The sequence below is a fragment of the Syngnathus leptorhynchus genome, chromosome 4 (genome assembly GCF_054491065.1).
Source record: "Syngnathus leptorhynchus isolate UIUO chromosome 4, UIUO_Slep, whole genome shotgun sequence".
Taxonomy (NCBI): Eukaryota; Metazoa; Chordata; class Actinopteri; order Syngnathiformes; family Syngnathidae; genus Syngnathus; species Syngnathus leptorhynchus.
Genome location: NC_141198.1, coordinates 14768643 through 14785860, shown reverse-complemented (window position 1 = coordinate 14785860; position 17218 = coordinate 14768643). Strand labels below are relative to the sequence as shown.

Here is a 17218-nt window from a genome sequence, read left to right as displayed (position 1 = left end):
TTGAGGACATACTTGACTATATGGCTGAAACCGGACTACGTGGTATAAATTCATATTCTAGTGCACGAGCTATACTGACGACAGCGTCTAACAGTATTCGAAAACGAGCAACTCATAGGAATTCACAAAACAGTCAAAGCGGTGACGTTGGTATCGTCAATTTGTCTTCCGATGACAGCGTAATGACGGCGCTAAACGAGCCTCTTCAATTCCCACATCCGACCGAGGTGTCATTAGTCGTTATTGTGCAATTTCATATTCCCCCCCAATCTCATAAAGCGCTCAGTCCCATCGCCACACTTTGAGCTCCTTTAATTTGCCGCCTTCCTAAACAAAATGCAAACATCTCAAAGTATATATGGAGGGGGGGGGAGAAGTTGTTCTTTCTTTGATGAGTGACAGGTGTTAGCGAGCGCCCACGCTTTGGAAAGGTTACTGGGAGTTTCTCAGAGCTGGTTTGAAGGCAAACCAACATGTCTATCAAAATGGCAAGCTGGCACGCCTGCGCACACACAAAATGTCTCAATTCAGAAAGATATAAAAGGCAAGGACACAAATAGCCGTCACGGACCATTCAGACACGACTTGTGCCGAGAACAAATTTTGTACCACCGCCAAGAAAGAAAAAAAAATGTGTTGTTAAAGGGTTCATGTGAATGTTTTGCTGCTATTTTACGCTTTAAAAAAATAATTAAAAAAAACATCGATGTAAAAGCATCCACTTACAATTAAAGGCATTTTATTAGTTTATCATTTGAAAATAATTGTGTGCTGTAAATTGAATCACTTTGAACAACGTATGAAATGCAATTGCCATGAATCAAATCAACGGCGAATATATTAAAATAAATAAACACACTCATTAAATCAAGTCTGACGTCCAACTTTAGTTTTTTTTTTTTTTAATTTTGAGAATTGATTACGTCTTGTTTGGTCATTATAAATATTTTGACATTTCCACAACATGCACAAGAACAACATTGATAATATTTATTTCTAAAAGAAAAAAATGCATCATGAAAATACGGGAAATGACTGACACGTCTGCATGGAATGAAAAACCTGTTAAGTTTGTATTAGACACAATGTGCGCGCTTTTAGTTCTGTTGGCGCGAGTTGCACCTGGTTCATGGAACCAACCGTTCTTTAAAAAAAAAAAAAAGTCAAAACTCTGACGCAACATGTATTTGGCAGTTGCCATTCGAGTAAATGTGCACAGTAATCCTAAGAATTACAATTTGAGCGACACACTGTCCAATGTGACTTTTTTTGTCACCGGCATTTCATAGCCAAAAAAAAAAAAAAGTCCCGATACGTTTTTTCCAAATCATATTTTTATCAAGCCTTATGAGTAAGAATTGATGTTAAAAGCAAATCGTTTGTCCGCTTGAAACTGTCGGAATGTTGAACCATCGATTAGTTTTTTTTGTTTTTTTTTCCCCATGAGGGAAAGCTGTCCCGATTACTTCATTCATACAGTCTCAGCGGCCGCTCAAAGCCGTCTGCCGTCTTTGCCATTGTTGTTGACCATCACAATCCAAAACGTTCAAGGGATTTTTTCTTTTCAGAATCGTGGAAGTTGTCCCAATGCTTTTGTCACGGGACAGCAATAAGAATAATTGCGGTTCAGATTCAACTGCAAAATCTGAAGCAAATATGACTGATTGCAACCCCCATGCTGCTGAAGAGAAAAAAAAAATTCTAATTCAACCAGAGGGGTTGGTTTTGCAAAAACTAAAATAGAAACTGTCCCAATCTGTCATCACACCACAAAAATAAGAATTCAAGTTCATCCATCATCTCTGTCCAAAGTTCAGCGTGACTTTTGCATCCCGCGGTTTCCAGATGTGAAAATGGCAGCTAATAAAAGCAAAGCGCTAATGCTAACGTACCTCTTGGGGTTTGCCGCTCTGGGTTCCGTCGGGCAGCTCGACGCCATTGTCTTCTGTTCTCTTTTGTGACCTGTTGGTGGCTCAGAAGTTTTGCAGTTCTGGAATGTTCTTGTAGAGGTCGAGAGAGTCGGGGTTGGAGAAAGCCCCTCGTTGGGATACCTCACCGCCTGCCAGAACCTGCTTGACCGCCACCTCCACCTTCTTACCACTCAGCGTGTACTAAAAGACGACAACCGGGACGGGACGGTTATTTCGGTTAGTCTTTGCTTCATTTTCAACTCGGATAACTTTGGCTCAAGCTTTCTCTTACCAGCAATACGTTTTAATTTGATGGTGACAGTTTGAATTTGTTTCCTCTATTTGGGGCGCCGTGTAAATGTTGAAATGGAAATGGAATGTGACCGGAGCAAGCGTTTTGGTTTTGGACTCACGGGAATGTCGGCGGTCTGAAGCAGGATGGCGGGCACGTGTCGGGCGGAGAGCGCCTTGCGGATGGCCGCCTTCACGTCGGCCACCAGTTGGCCGCTGAAGGGCTTCCCCGGCGCCATCTTGAGGAAGAGGATCACCCGCTCCTCGCCGTCGCCGTTGTACTGAGGCACGCACAGGCTGTCTGAAACTTCCTCGAAGGACTCCACTGCGGTGCGCACAAAAAAAAAAAAAAAAACGCTACTCGACTGTCTCATAGTGGCTAGAAAAAGTTAACACACCCCTCTTCAAAGGCTCCAAAAATGAAAGCAGGGTGAATGGTTTTAAAATATATTAACAATAAATAATTGAATGTGGTTGCACAAGTGTGCACACCCTCTTGGGAATTTACATTCAAACTCGTCAGTGAGTCTGCTCACACTTGCCACCGTTTCAAGGGCCTCTGATTTGCGCCACGTCAATGCTCTCGTAGGTTTTTTGTAAATAAAGGTATATAATTCATCTCCCTTTAACGCATTTGTTGCAATTTGATTTTTGGAAAAACGTCGATTCCCTCGAGACTCACCGATGTTGTAGATCTCCGAACTGCCGAAGCGAACGCCGTTGGGGTTCAACGTTCCATCGCTGTGGGGGGGAAAAAAAAAAGATTAGAAGTTTTTGTTCCAAATACTGTCGAGATTACACTCTTGTCACTACTGACTACCATTATTATGCTTTTCTTATTGTTTTGTTTGTTTATTGTTACGTTCCTATGCATTTAACTCATTGAAATTATTTCTTTGACTAAATTCTATCGGGGTTCTTTTCACGTCGGTGCCCGTACAAGTTGTGCTTTTCTACATTGTGCTGAATAAGAAAAGACAATGAAAAAAAAAAATAGACAGCGGTTCCATGCAAAAATTCCAGTTGCACGTTTCACTGACCTCCTGCCGAGCATGACGATGCCTCCCGTCTTGGGATTGATTTTGCAGTAGTCGCCGTGGGCCCAGACGCCTACAAAGACCAACACAGCGCACAAATGGTCATTCTTGTCAACGGACAAGTCAGATGGCCGAATGAGCCAGTTGGGACTTGTGTGGGCAAACGCCTTTTATGATTTAAGTGATTATTAAGATATTATTCTACTCTTTTTTAAAGATTTTTCCAATGTTTATGTATTTTTCATTAAATAATTGTCTATCCCCTTCAATATATTTCTCTATTTTGTACATATATATTTGTTTTATATATGCTTTGAAATATTTACAATTTTTAACGAACATTTCTTTTTCCACCCAATGTTCATATATTTTCCACAATTTTTCTAATATATACAATTTCATTTAATGCTATTCTTTTTATTAGTGGTTTCTTGATCTAATACTTGATAGTCAACAAAAAATGTTATTCACGGTATTATTATTCATTCTATATGTACATTTTTAATATTGGTGTCTTTGCACCTTGGTATATTTTGACAAACATCAATTGTGTGCCATTTGTACACTTGGAGACGATTTTTCAAAATCCACAAAAAAAGCGGTCAAAATTGAAAAGGACCTATCCCAACTTTGTACTGACCCGGGAAGGTGGAGAAGTAGGCTTTGTGGTACTTGCTGCTGTTGTCGTCGTTCCAGAAACGCGTGGGCTGGCACGGGATGGGTTTCAAACACACCAGCTCGCCACTTTCTCCCCAAACAGGTTTTCCTACACACACACACACACACAACACACACACACACACACACACACACGCGTACACACTCAGTGTCATGCCCCAGAGTCTCTTCCCGCTCGGACGCTGTTTTTAGTTTCCATTTGCTTTTTTCTTAGAAAAAGTCTTTAAAACATTGGCTTCTGCTTTCTTTCAGCTGAGTTTACCCTGGGAATGTTCTGCCTAATTACTCTTGGATTAAAATGTCCACTTTGGAGAACAAGTTTGCCATGTTGTGACAGCTCCTTGGCTCAAGGCAGGCAGGCAGGCAGGCCCTGGAAAGCGTTGTAAGCTTGTTCACCCGTTCCGCTCAGTTCTTACCCTCAAAATTCCACGCTTCCACGGCCATGCCCAGGTTTCTTGTCTGGATCTCGCCCCGATACACCGGAACTGTTGGGTTCTGACCCAAGAAGCAAGACACAATGTCTGTGCCGCCTGTGGACAGACCAAAACAAAAAGGTTCTGTTTTAGGAGCGACAAAATCTCAAGGGGGTCGTTTGGCTCTCCTAAAATGGCATTCAAAATGGCAGACTTTGTGTTTGTTTGAGGTCAAGGCTGCTTGAGACTTTGCTCAAGATTGACAGGTCATGCAAATTGTGTATGACAGACTTTGAACAAGCCCTGAAAATGGCCAAACATGGAGTCTTCACAACAAAATGGCAGACTTCCTCTAAGTCCAATTTTAAAAGACAAATCTATGTTGCCTAAATGACCTTAAAATGGCCACTTCAAAGTCCAACGGGACGAGAGCCGTTAGACTTTTATGTGGGTCTGCTGAAGATAGACATGGCCACCAAATTTTGTGCAGCTGAGTGAAAATGGCTTTGGGGTCAGATTTCTTCCCCATTTTTCTCTTTGCACTTTCCAATAACGTGGCGTTCGCATTCAATCTCCTTTCTTGCCATTGTTGGTCGTCTACCTGGTATGCATGGCAGGCAGCCGCCGCCATCATCCATCTTGTTTCTTGCCGGCTTGCTTTCTATCTCTTCTTTGTCTCCTCATCAATCCCTGGGCCTCACTTTTATGATATCGGGCTCTCGTAGCGAACTTTAATGAGATCCCACGGGGGTCGGCGGGAAACTTCTGATTAAACGCGCAAGCTCACGAGTGGGAAGATGCGCAATTATTTCATGATTGTGCCGACTTGGGCGGTCACACAAAGTGTATTTTAGGCACCGTTGCTTTCTTTGGTGTCGCCTCGCAGGTGAAAGTGGAGAATATGTCAGATACTCTTGAGTGTATGCCGAAAAGCACTGTTCTCAAGAGCGGACGTCTATTTTTAGCCCACCGCGCTTCTCGTGCTAGGAAACTTTTGACGTCCTTGACTGTGACAGACTTAGCGGTCATAACCTGAGGCGGAGGCTGAGAAAGATGGGCAAAATTGCTTTTGGGGCCCAATTGCCGAAAAATACCTCACCAAGGTTTAGACGAGCCGTAGTATTCGGCGCCGTAACCTCGACTTAAACTGGCCACTCGGATCTAGCACGGCAAATGCGCTCTTTTTTTTTTTTGTGGGGTCTATTCATGATCTACCAAAGGTTAAAGAGGCTGAACTGTCAAACACAAGAACAACATGACATAAAACAAGATGGGGAACGGAGGGAAAGTGTGACATATGGTGAGTCAGACCATCTTAAGTCAGGATGGGAGGGAAGCGAGCAGTCGGTGCTCAAATCCCCCAATGAGAAGCCACGGGGGGCCCTCTCATCACCCGCTGAAGTAATTCTCCCTCTCAGGCTTGAACAGAGTCTATGTTGTCAGGGTGAAATGGGCAAAGGGGTCCCGTGGCATATGTCAAAGTGACCACCAGTCGGCCGGCCGCATATGCTGGGATGAATCCACACACACGCTCACACACTCAGGGGTCAAGGCTAGGTGGGCTGACAGCCAATAGCATGGCAAGCCTGTCGTTGCCCTTGACAACTAGAAAAAAAAGCAAACGGGGCGCGGCTCACTGTTGAAATGGCTGCAAATGAACATGTCGTGTAAATAAGACCTGTCGCTTAGCAAAACTGGGCAAAATAAAGTTTGCGGCGAATCCAGCCTCGAATGGTCACTTTACTCACAAGTGGCTTTGCGCAATCCAGCGCGCTCAGTGAGAGAGTGGCTTAAAGATGTACGCTAAAATGTCGCCCTTTTCATCATCTGTGGAAAAAAGTTGACCGATCCAACATTTGCTGCCTTCTCAAGCATTCGCCGCCAAAATGGCTGCCTCGCTGGTTCTTTTCACTCATGGCTTCGTGAGACTTTTTTTCTAAGTCTACACACGATGGACGAGACTGGACCGAATTCAGGCGAGGGGCGGAACTCTCAAGAATCTTCTACAATCCCGTACAATCGAGCGTCAAAAATTGTAAATAACTGAAAAGGTGCTTTCCTCTACTAGTTGGGGTGAAGGAGAAATCTATTTATGGATGTGCAAAAGCCTTTTACTGTCCGTCTTTTCACGCCTCCTCCACTGAACGTGTGTGTGTGTGTGTGTGTGTGTGTGTGTGTGTGTGTGTGTGTGTGTGTGTGTGTGTGTGTGTGTGTGTGTGTGTGTCAGTCAGTAAATGTTAAACGCTTCAGAGCTCACACAGAGAGACAGATAGCATTCTGCCACCCTGTCAACGCAACAATGGGCTGAAAGGGCCTTGGTGGGTGGCAGTGTGTGCAAAAATGTACATTCTCAATACATTTTCCCCCCTTTATGTGTCAATCCTTTTTGTAAGCCGGTGTGTGGGGAACCACTCCAGGGGGAATAAAAGAGAGATGAAAAAAATAAATATATTAAAAAAATAATTTAAAAAAAAATCACCCGAGATGGAGCCCAGCAGCACGTCGCTCTTGATGCAACGGTATACGTAGTCGTAGCTTTGGGGCTTGAGAGGGGAGCCTGTCGACAGGATGGTGTGCAGAGACTGAAGGCTGTGGGTTTCAGCTGCGGAGGGTAAAAAAAAAAAAGAAAAATTGGATTTTAATTGACAAAAATTCAAAGGGAAAAATGGAAGATGCACAAGAGTGTACACGATTTACTGGACGATAATTCACATTGTTGTTGTTCGATTGTGTTTCCGTAACCAAAATTATGAAGATGGCAAAAAAAATGTGCTCGGTTTCTGTCGTTGTCGATTCAATTCAAACATGAGCCTTCGGGATTTTAAAATCGATCCACTGATCCATTTCGATCTTAGGCACGAGACGTGAAATTTCAAGGCAAATAAATAAATAAAGCTAATATTCAATCAAATAAATCTAAAGCAAAATGACTAAACATGAACGAGCCTGTTTCAAAAATGTATTAAATCAATGCGAATTTGAAAATAAAGTCAACATTTACAAGGTGACAAAATGATTTCATCAAGTAAACCAATGAACTATTTTACTAATCCAGTACTCGTTAAGAGCCATTGATGAACTCAAATCCTCTGATTTTAGCCTCTCAACGAGAACGATTCTCTGATTATTGTAGTCTTGAAAGCAGACTGGTTATCTATCTGTCTTTGGCCAGCAGGCGAGGCACACCCTGAACTGGTCGCCAGTCAATCGCAGGGCACACGCAGACAGACGACCATTCACACTCACACCTAAGCGCAATTTAGAGCCGTCAATTGGCCTACAGTGCGTGTTTTTGGAATGTGGGAGGAAACCCACGCAGGCACGGGGAGAACACGCAAACTCCGTGCCGCCCAAAAAAATCAATAAATACTGGGGGGGAAAAAAAAAGAAAAAAGAAAAGAACGGGCCAATAGGTAAATCTATGCGCTCTGACCAACCAGAGATGAAATACAGAGGGTGTGCTCTCCTCAAGCTGTGTCAGCCACACACACACACACACACACACACACACACACACACACACACACACACACACACACACACACACACACACACACACACACACACACACACACACACACACACACACACACACACACACACACACACACACACACACACACACACACACACACACACACACACACACACACACAGATTCATTAACACACGGCAACAGGCGGCAATTGACAGCAGTCGACAGTGACCCAGGGCCAGTGGATTTGCACTTGAACAATGAGAGCAGATGGACACGCTAACGCTGATGACGGCGAGGGAGCGGGCCGGCTAATGTTCTTTTGGCTGTTTAGGCGGTGGCGGAGCAACAGTTTGCCGTGCTTGACACTCAATCACCGATATAAAAGGGCCCGTTACGCTTCTTCACACGAGTCGCCGGCTAATTGCTTTTAGTGTTGCGACTCTCCCGAGATGGAAAAGGCGCCCGGCCCGCGCTCATAATGGGAGTCGTGTCGGTGACGATTAGCCACCCCGCTAATCTTACGACCGACCCCCTTCCCCACCCCGCTCCGGAAGCACCGCGCGCCGCCCTCGTTCTCCGCTAACGGCCGCGCCGTTGCCTTTGTTTTGGCTGTGGGAAAAAAAATAAACATAAAATGAAGAAAAATCGGCATAAACCAGGCAAATTGGTTACATAAATGGTCGGGGGGGGAGGGGGGGGGTGGAATGACGCTTTGAGTTGCGGTTGATTAAAACAGATTTCATTTTCCCGTTTGGTGTCAGAAGTGGGATGGCTCGTCCCGCGAGGGCCAAGTAGAAGCTGTCCCACTTCAATGAGGGAAGCCCACCCCAAGATGAGCATCCCGATTCTGATACCACAGAAGACAGGAGTTGCGCGTGTGCGTCACTGACCGGGCTTCAGGTTCCTCTCCTGCAGCACCGACAGCCACTTGGCGCCAGTGCCGAAGATGCTGATGCTGAATAAGAGAAAATCATCACTGTCAATACTTGAACGGAATTTAGTCAGATGGGCTTCCAAAAACATTCCGCGAGGACTTCACGTTAGAAGGGCCGGGAAAACGCTCCGAAATGTTTTTGTAGTCCTTCTTGATCCTCCCCCCCAAAAAAACAGACAAATTGCGCTTTTTTTTTTAGAAGCTGTTTGGGAAACTTTTGAGCCTGGCCGTCAATCAGGATCCCCCGAAAGAGCCCCATCACCTCACTTCCCGAATGGTGACACCGCGGTCAGCAAAAGTGTGCCCGCGCTCCAAATGACGCTTTGCTGTCAGCAAGAGAGCGACGCCGCCTTTCTGACGCCCGGGGGAAACTGCGAGGGCGGGAGATGCGTCGGGTTCAGAAAAAAAGGAAAACTGCTGACTGGCTCCCGTGAAGCTAGCAAACGGCCCCGCTTGCTGCTGCTCTAATCAATTACGGCCATGACGGGTTCAAGGCGTTCCTGTGCGGACTTTTTGGCCAGAAATGACCGCGGAGAGGAGCGGCCGCCACGGCACCGAGACAGATAGGTGCTTTTACCAAACGGAGAGCCTTTTTTTTCTTTTTTTTTTGAAGCACTCGGTGCAGACACATTCCCACTTTGCAGTGCGGAGATGGGGGATGATTGGGGGGGAGGGGTGCCGAAGCCCTGCGGGAGAGACTGACAAGAACATATTTTTTTTTTACACCGTCGTCCTGCAAAGGGAGGTCGGGGCGTCTAATTGGGGCTAAATCTGTCAGAGTCTCCGAGAGGTTTAAACTCGGAGTGAAGCTCCCCGGCTTTTGATTTGGACTTGCGCCGCTCCGCTGGGCTTTTTACGTCCTCTAATTGGCATTTACGACTACTCGCTGTTGCTTTTTTGCCCCACGTGCTGATCTCTTAACGTCTACGAATCTTTAACCCAAAAAAAACGGACCGCGTGCTCTTTAGGGCGGGAATGTCGTCGTGTTCGTTCGAGAGCTGTTTAAAGATAAGCCAGGCTCCTTCGGACCTTTTTGAGGGTCGACCATTGATAAACCTACGTCATCGATTTTGTGTTTCTGAGCGGAAGGAGCTTCGGGGAGCAAAACTCCCAACTCGTCGACGGCTCGAAAGAAAATGGATTGAACTGAAGTCTCATGGCTCTGTGGCCACGACCCAGGGGACACGTGTCTCATCTTCCTTTTTTCTCTTTTTTTTTTTTTACTTTAGTGGTTACCGTAGCGATTAAAGCTGCTCCCGGTTGATTGGATGCGACGTTACGCAAGAGAGAGCGGCGTTATCTTTGACTTTATATGGTTTGCTTGGCGCCAAAGTCGATGGCCCCAATTGGGATTTTTTTTTGTTTTCTCTTCGTCTTTCTCCGCCCGACGCTCCAGTGAACACGTGCCGGTCACGCCTCACCTCATATTTAAACAACACCCGCCCCCGCGTACAAATACTTTTGTTACCGAGCTCAAGCAGACATTTCAGGTTCTCCGTGCTTCACTTTCGTTTCTCTACCCTATTTTGTTTTTTTCTGATGACTTTTGGTTTTGACTTATTCTTGCTTTGTCTTGTTGTACGCAAACACGGCTTAGGTTTGAGAATAAGGTTTCAAATTAGCATGTCAACAAGGTTTAGGGCTTCAAACCAGAGTGACATTTTGGCTAGGATTTCACACCAAAGTTCAAATTAGGGACTTTGCTCATTAATGTTTCAGACCTGAGTTAGGTTTTCAAATAAAGTTCTCAAGCCTGGGTAACATTTTTGAGCTAGCCACCACGTCAGCTTTAGCGTTAGCAATATACCTCAGCGAACATCTTTTTTTTTTTTGCCGACCACAAATCATTGGAGCCATTCCCCCTCGTTATCTCATTCTTAATTTCTTCTTGGTCACATGACTCTACGGCTTCCGGTGCCACTCACCCCAGCGTCTCGGTCAGGTTCCAGAGGACGTTGGGTGTCGGCATGAGGGGCGAGCCGTCGTACAGGACCACTGAGGCGCCTACCGCCAGCGACGACACCAGCCAGTTCCACATCATCCAGCCCGTCTGTTGAAATTACACACGCGCGCATGACGCGACACGACGCCAAAAATGCACAATGCATCAATTAGGGCCGGTCGTCGTGGCAACCTACGGTGGTGTAGTAGATGATGACATCATTGCTGCTCATGTTGCCGTGGAGAATGTGTTCTTTTAAATGTTGGATTAGGGTGCCCTGAGCGTGCAAAGACACAAACAAAAACACACACACACCAAACAACTGTTTCATTATTAGAGTTTCAGAAATGTTTGAGAACCACTATACACGTATTCACTCTCGCAGAGTACTCGCCGATTCAGAATATCAAAAATACTAGAGTATACCTCTAGTATTTTTGAGTCCAGAATATCAAAAATACAACAGGTATCGATACCTGGAGTATTTTTGCTAATCTGTGTGAAATTTCATTGAACACAATGGCAAAACATATGAATAAAGACCCTTCTTTAGGACGCAGATGATGATTCAAGGAGTCCAATTTCTTTAAGACCTTTTTTGTTTTTATACCTGATATCGTTTCAAAGTAGGCGGGTTAAGACAAAATTTTCAAATTAGGGTTTCCAAGTCGAGGTTGGGGTTTTTAAAGGAGGGTTTCAACCCTGGTACGATGTTCCAAATTGGAGCCTAACTTACCAGGGTTAGCGTTTCAAATTGGGGTTCTCACCTAGATTTAGCATTTGCTAACCGGGGTTAAGATTTTCAACCAGGGTTAGTATTTCCATAGGTTCCATAGGCTTCCAATTAAAGCTTCCAGGCCAGGGTTATGCTTTTAAATCTAATTTGTGTTCTCAGCCAGAGTTATTGTTTCAAAGTAGCATTTGAAGCTTGGGCTAAAGTTTCAAATTAGGCCTTGAAAATACATTGATCAGGCAGGGCTTCAAATGAAGGTTTCAAGCTAGGTGTCCATTTCAAATGTGGCTTTTAAAACAGTACTAGGCTTTCCAATTTTGTCTTTCCATCCGAATTAGGGTTTGAAGAGAGGATAAGATGAGGAAAGCTGATTCTGATTCTGAAAGGACTCTGTGTGCTGATGGAACTTTGCTGCTCTCTGGTGGAAAGTGACAGCTATAGTTTTACACACAATTAGCTGCAACACTTGGAAAGGAGAGCTTAAGTTTCAAGCCCGAGTGTTCCATGTTGTTCGTCTCACCCCAGCCGAGTGGACCATGCACTTAGGAGCTCCGGTTGTTCCTGACGAGTACATGATGAAAAGCGGGTGGCTAAACGGTAGCTGCTCAAACTCCAGCTGGGGGAGATGATCACCATCGCCAAGACCGGACGCCAGGAAGTCATCGATAAACACACTGGACGGGAGAAGAGGAAAAAAAAATATCTCTGAAATATCAATTAAAAAACACAGAAGCTCATTTATTATTTGTGAACATACCTGTTGGGGATTTTGGAGAGGTTAACGTGTTGTTTGTCGCGAGCGTATGGACTCACCACCACCTTCTGCAGGTCAGGAAGGCCTACGGGACACACACAAGTTGTAGTTGGGGGTTGTTCCAGGTCAGGATTAGGGCTTCGAGTTGGTGCTCCAAACCTTTGACGACACGGGTGAGTTTCTCCATGTGGTCGTGAGTTTTCCCGTTGTAAACCACGGCGGCGACAGACAGCAACAGCTTGGGCTGGATTTGTGAAAACCGGTCCAGAACGCCCTGAAAACACCCACAAATACTGGGAGCTAGAGTTTCAAACAAGGCTGAAGGGTCCAAAGTAGGGCTTCAAATAAAAGGTTAGACCTCAAATTTGTGTTTCAATCCAGAGTTGGGGTTTTAAACGCACACTAGGGTTTCAAAAAGTAGGATTTTAGGATCTGGAATTCATGCTTAAATGCTCGGGTCAGGGTTTTAAACCAGTGCTGGGATTTCTAATTATTTTTCAGGTCAGGGTAAGGGCTTCAAAAAGTAGGCTTTTGTCAATTTGAGCATGTCATAACAAAGTAGGGCTTCGAGCACAGGTTGGGGTTGGTGTTGCAAGTCACGGATAAGGTTTAAACATAGGTCCCTTGTCTCAAATGAAGGTTTTGAGCTACAGCAAGGATTTCAAGTCACAGACGGTTAGGGTTTCAAATCAGGAGCGCAAGGGAAGTTTCCCTTTTTTAAACAATAGCCTTCAAGCACAAGTGGGAGGAGTCACTAAAAACTGTCAAGTAGGATGCAACAACATTAATACCACAAGTAAAAGTCAGAAATGGTGCTGAATATAATTTTATTTAATTAATTAAATGGTGATGATGATGATTATTAATACATTATTTAATAATTAATGAAATAAAATGAAGTTTCATAAAGCCTGTATGTTTTCTCATCAGAGCAAATATAAATAAATACAACCAATAAATACTGGAGCATAATTATCGACTCGAGTAATTGTACGGAACGTTACGTTTTACTTTTACTCGAGTCACAATCGATAGTAACACGAGTCCCCACGTGTTGCACTTGTTGTTCCCGCTATTGTCCAGAGGAGGCGCTACAACACCATGAAAGACATCCCTTGCCATTTCAAAGCTGAGAGAAACAGCAGGTGCAAAAGGTATTTGGGCCATGTAAGTCCTCTGTCGCTTGTATGCTTCATATTATCATGGTGTGACACATTCATTTTCGAAGAAACCAAAAATACTTGCTTACATTGACCCCAAAGTCGACGGAAGTGGAGCTCCAAATGGCTCCGATGCTGGCCGCTGCTAACATGGCTTCCACCGCGTGGATGCCGTTGGGAAGGTAACCTGCGAGCGCACGCGCACATTAATGCAACTGCCTGAAATTCAGTAACACAAGACCAAGACGTCTTTCGAAAATATATTTTCAAGTCATAACAAAGCAGCGCTTCGTAAGAAGATAAGTACAGCTTAGCTTCTGTTAGATGGCACCGTCTTGTCCGACCTGACCCTTACATGCCGGCAAAGTGCTGCCGCATGGAATGAAAATGCCTGCTCTTCCATAACATCTGGTGATTTATTGACAAGTAATAGAGCAAGGAGCCTCACGAAATGTTTGCTCATCAGCTAAGTGTTCGTCTTCGTAGTGACTGGGAGGAACAAGGACACCGCGGACATGGTTTCATTCATTTCGCACCCTTTATCACAAGATTGGTCGCCAGGACCGAATAAAATTGTCCAGAAAAACATTGACAATAAAGATTTCGTAAAAACATATGATCATGGACGTTTAATAGCACTCAATGCGTTATTTTTCATTCTTTCTCCTTGACTATCAGTGGACATGATACTTTGCCCTCTCTAAATATGCTCAACCAGCATAGTCTTCAATATTAATTTGCGATTACATTTTCCAGGTAAAGTGTTAAGCCTGGTTATTTTGGTAACGTTTGAATATTCTTTGATTTTGAATCGAACTGGCTTTCTCATTTGTTGAACAATGACTTTTTTTTTTTTTTTTCCTTCCCCAAACTGAGAACGGACTGAGGGTGACGGAAGCCCTTTCCAACGACGAGGACGGGAGGGTATGGAGGGTTGATTATATTATTTAATAAGAACGGACAGTTGAGTGCCCGAGACGGACCGGTAAAATTTTGGTGAAGTGCTCATCTCTGATTTTTATCATTCAGATTAAGATTCTCCTCAGAGTTTCCGAAGATTAACTTCAAATGATGCCTCGTAACTGCGATGGAGATGGAGGACAGCATCAGTTGTTTTTTTGTTTTTTTTAAGTTTCAGCACTAACATTCCGGCAACTCACCCACAACTCTGTCTCCCGTCTGGATGCCCATTTTTCTCATGGCGGCGGCAAACAATGCCACGTCACGCTTCAGCTCCCGGAAGGTGACTTTTACAATCTCCTCGTTAGCCTCGGCTGGAAAGAATGATTCAGTTAGCTTAGCGTTCCCTCGACATGACAGGCCTTCCCGTTTTGGTGGAGCTTGTGCACCGTAGAAATGAAAAAGTCTCCATTTAAACGAACACGACTAATAAGCGATATTGATATTTTATGCAAATATATACTGGAAATGCAAACAAGAGAAGCTGACACAAACGTATCAACTGTAGTTAAACGGGAATTGATCCGATACCAACTAGCATCAGGGGCCGGTATTGCCCATACTAACACAAACATACAGTAAAAGGTTAACAAGGGGCCGAGAGATGGAACCATAATTACATTGGAGTTCCGCAGGGGAGCGCGCTGATGATAGCGCTATCTTTAGCCAGCTCGCATGCGTGCGCGTGCAGTGTACTCACTTGCGGCATAAAGAGCCACTTTGTCCTCATCGGCGTGTTTGAGCAGGTTCTCTGCGTAGTTGAGGCGAGCACCCGAAAACCACTCGGGAACGTCCGAAATACGCTTGGACATGTCCACCACCTGCACACACAGACACGTGGAACACAGATTAGCAAAAACAGGCAGATCTATACACTCGCACACACAGAATGTGCACAGTTGCACACAAAATTGTACACACAACACACACACAAATGGACACACACATACAGATATATACAAAAAAAAACATACACACAAGGCGACCCACACAGGTTATTTGAAACTGTCACTAATGGCTGACATTTTCCCGTAAAACTTGTTTTTCTACCAGGTTGCTTTATCAAAATGCAGCAAGCAGCAATGGCTGTCACAAGATACTTTAACTTTATAACAATTTGACTTTTTTTTTTTTTTTTACCTGGTGGTATGGTTTGGAGCTAACCACGCCACAGAAGCTCCACACATCGGCCCAGAAGTCAGCGAAGCAATCCACCGACCACTGGTACAAGTCGTCGTAGTTGACTTGCGGTAAGAGACACAAAACACGGGTCAAGGAGCAAATCAGGCCCACCTCACTAATCGGGTCTGCACTTCAGGTCAAACATGCAAATGCAAAGTGAGATCACTCGCAAAGAGCAACTTCCGCTAGAGATGTCACTCACTACTTGCTGTTGATGTCACGAGGTGCGTAACTGACCCCCAATTATAATTACATTAAGTTTTTTCAGTAAATATAATTGTTAACCCCCATAGTTCTTGAAAAAGCAGAACCGGTGACAGCAAGACGAGCTTCCTGCAACAACAAATAAAACAGGTGTTTTATATTTTGTTTTTTCGAAATTAATTTTTTTCTACTATTATTAAATATTGAAAAAAATAATCCGTGAAAAGGTGATAGCGACAATTTGGCTCAGGAACGGATCATTCCCAGTTCTTGGTGTTTTGTTTTGTACTTATTTATTTATTTGTGTTTGTTTGCTTTGTATAAAAGGAAGTTTTTATAATCCCACCGCAATCTGAGAGGGTCGCTTGTCTGTTTTAACGGGGGTGAAGAATATATTTTTTTATTATTATATTTCCAATAAGCGGCCTTGACGGAGATACACGGCGTCATTGGCACCAGTAATCCCACAACGATGAAAGCAATGGGAACTGAAACCATTCCAAAAGCACGCAAACGAACTCCACCGAACGTGCGACTCACCCATATCAAGCCCGTGCTTGCGGTTCACCTGCCGCCTGAACTGGTCCATCCGCGTGTCCCTCTTGGAGTCCGGGTACCACAGCACCTTGTTGTCCACCTCCATAATTGTATCGCTCTTGTCTTTGGACATATTGGCGTCCTTTCCCGTCTTCACTTGACGACACGTCGCTCTGTCGCTTGCTCGGGTTGGATGCAACAAGCTAAGCTAACAGTCAGCTGGCCAGTTTGAGACGTCCTTGCGGTCCAGTGCGAACCGAGCGCGTATGAGGGGCTGTCAAGGAAGCGAGTCCGGCTGGGCGGGGCAAAAAAAAAAGAGCCGTGGTTGCGTGGTCGTGACGTCACGAAGATGGGCGTATCAAATACCATGTGGTGTTCCAGCGACGTTTCGAAAGTTGCAACTGTGATCCGTTTTTCATTCATCCAATTATATTCACTTCAATGATTCAATTCAATTCCATTGGTGTCATGTATTATTTAAAAAATATATAGGTAAATAATTCAATCATGTATGGTTGCTACTTCTCAGAGTACTCTGAAACATATTTCACCTATTCACAGATTTTTTTTTTAATCCTCTATTTGCTGAAAAACTTCACCTGGGGTTTTTGCCATCGTCTTGTGGCCTCTGATATTAGAGTACATATATGTTACAGTATATACTTCATGCGTCTATTTTTTATATGTAAAAAAAAATAGATAATTAACATTTACAAGTGTTTTGGGATTTTCTTTTAGATGTTTCCAAAAAATGTGAATTGTTATTTTTGTACGTTTATGTACAAAGGACTAAAATGAGAGGGTAGTGCTTGTATCGTTTGAATTGCAAATTAAACACAAACATCAACATACTTTGTAAAGTATGATTGTTGTTTTATATGCATAGTAAATAAGCACGTAACAACACAGCACAAAAGTAATGCAAGAAATAGTATCTTTTTTTTGTATACATATTGCAAAATGAATGGATCGAAGTTGTTTTCATGTAGATACCCTTTCTTTGAA

General features: G+C 44.0%; 1 protein-coding gene across 1 annotated transcript; it reads right to left on the bottom strand.

Moving 5' to 3' along the window:
• Positions 1-976: 976 nt before the first annotated feature.
• aacs (acetoacetyl-CoA synthetase) lies at positions 977-16495 on the bottom strand. The gene is made up of 18 exons (XM_085909948.1): positions 16217-16495; positions 15431-15534; positions 14991-15111; positions 14491-14604; positions 13420-13517; positions 12330-12444; positions 12174-12255; positions 11937-12090; positions 10880-10960; positions 10667-10791; positions 8698-8762; positions 6809-6931; positions 4333-4446; positions 3879-4004; positions 3242-3311; positions 2884-2942; positions 2324-2526; positions 977-2111 (listed from the first exon to the last, which is right to left on the bottom strand). The coding sequence occupies exons 1-18, from the start codon at positions 16344-16346 to the stop codon at positions 1974-1976; spliced, it is 2022 nt and encodes a 673-aa protein (XP_085766074.1). The 5' UTR covers positions 16347-16495; the 3' UTR covers positions 977-1973.
• Positions 16496-17218: the final 723 nt, after the last annotated feature.

Excerpts from the sequence above, each read along its gene's own strand:
- aacs (XM_085909948.1), bottom strand. The coding sequence starts at position 16,346 with ATGTCCAAAGACAAGAGCGATACAATTATGGAGGTGGACAACAAGGTG. Across the intron at positions 14,605-14,990 it reads AGTGGCTCTTTATGCCGCAA|CCGAGGCTAACGAGGAGATT; the intron begins GTGAGTACACTG and ends CATTCTTTCCAG. Across the intron at positions 4,005-4,332 it reads GGAAGCGTGGAATTTTGAGG|GAAAACCTGTTTGGGGAGAA; the intron begins GTAAGAACTGAG and ends GTGTGTGTGTAG.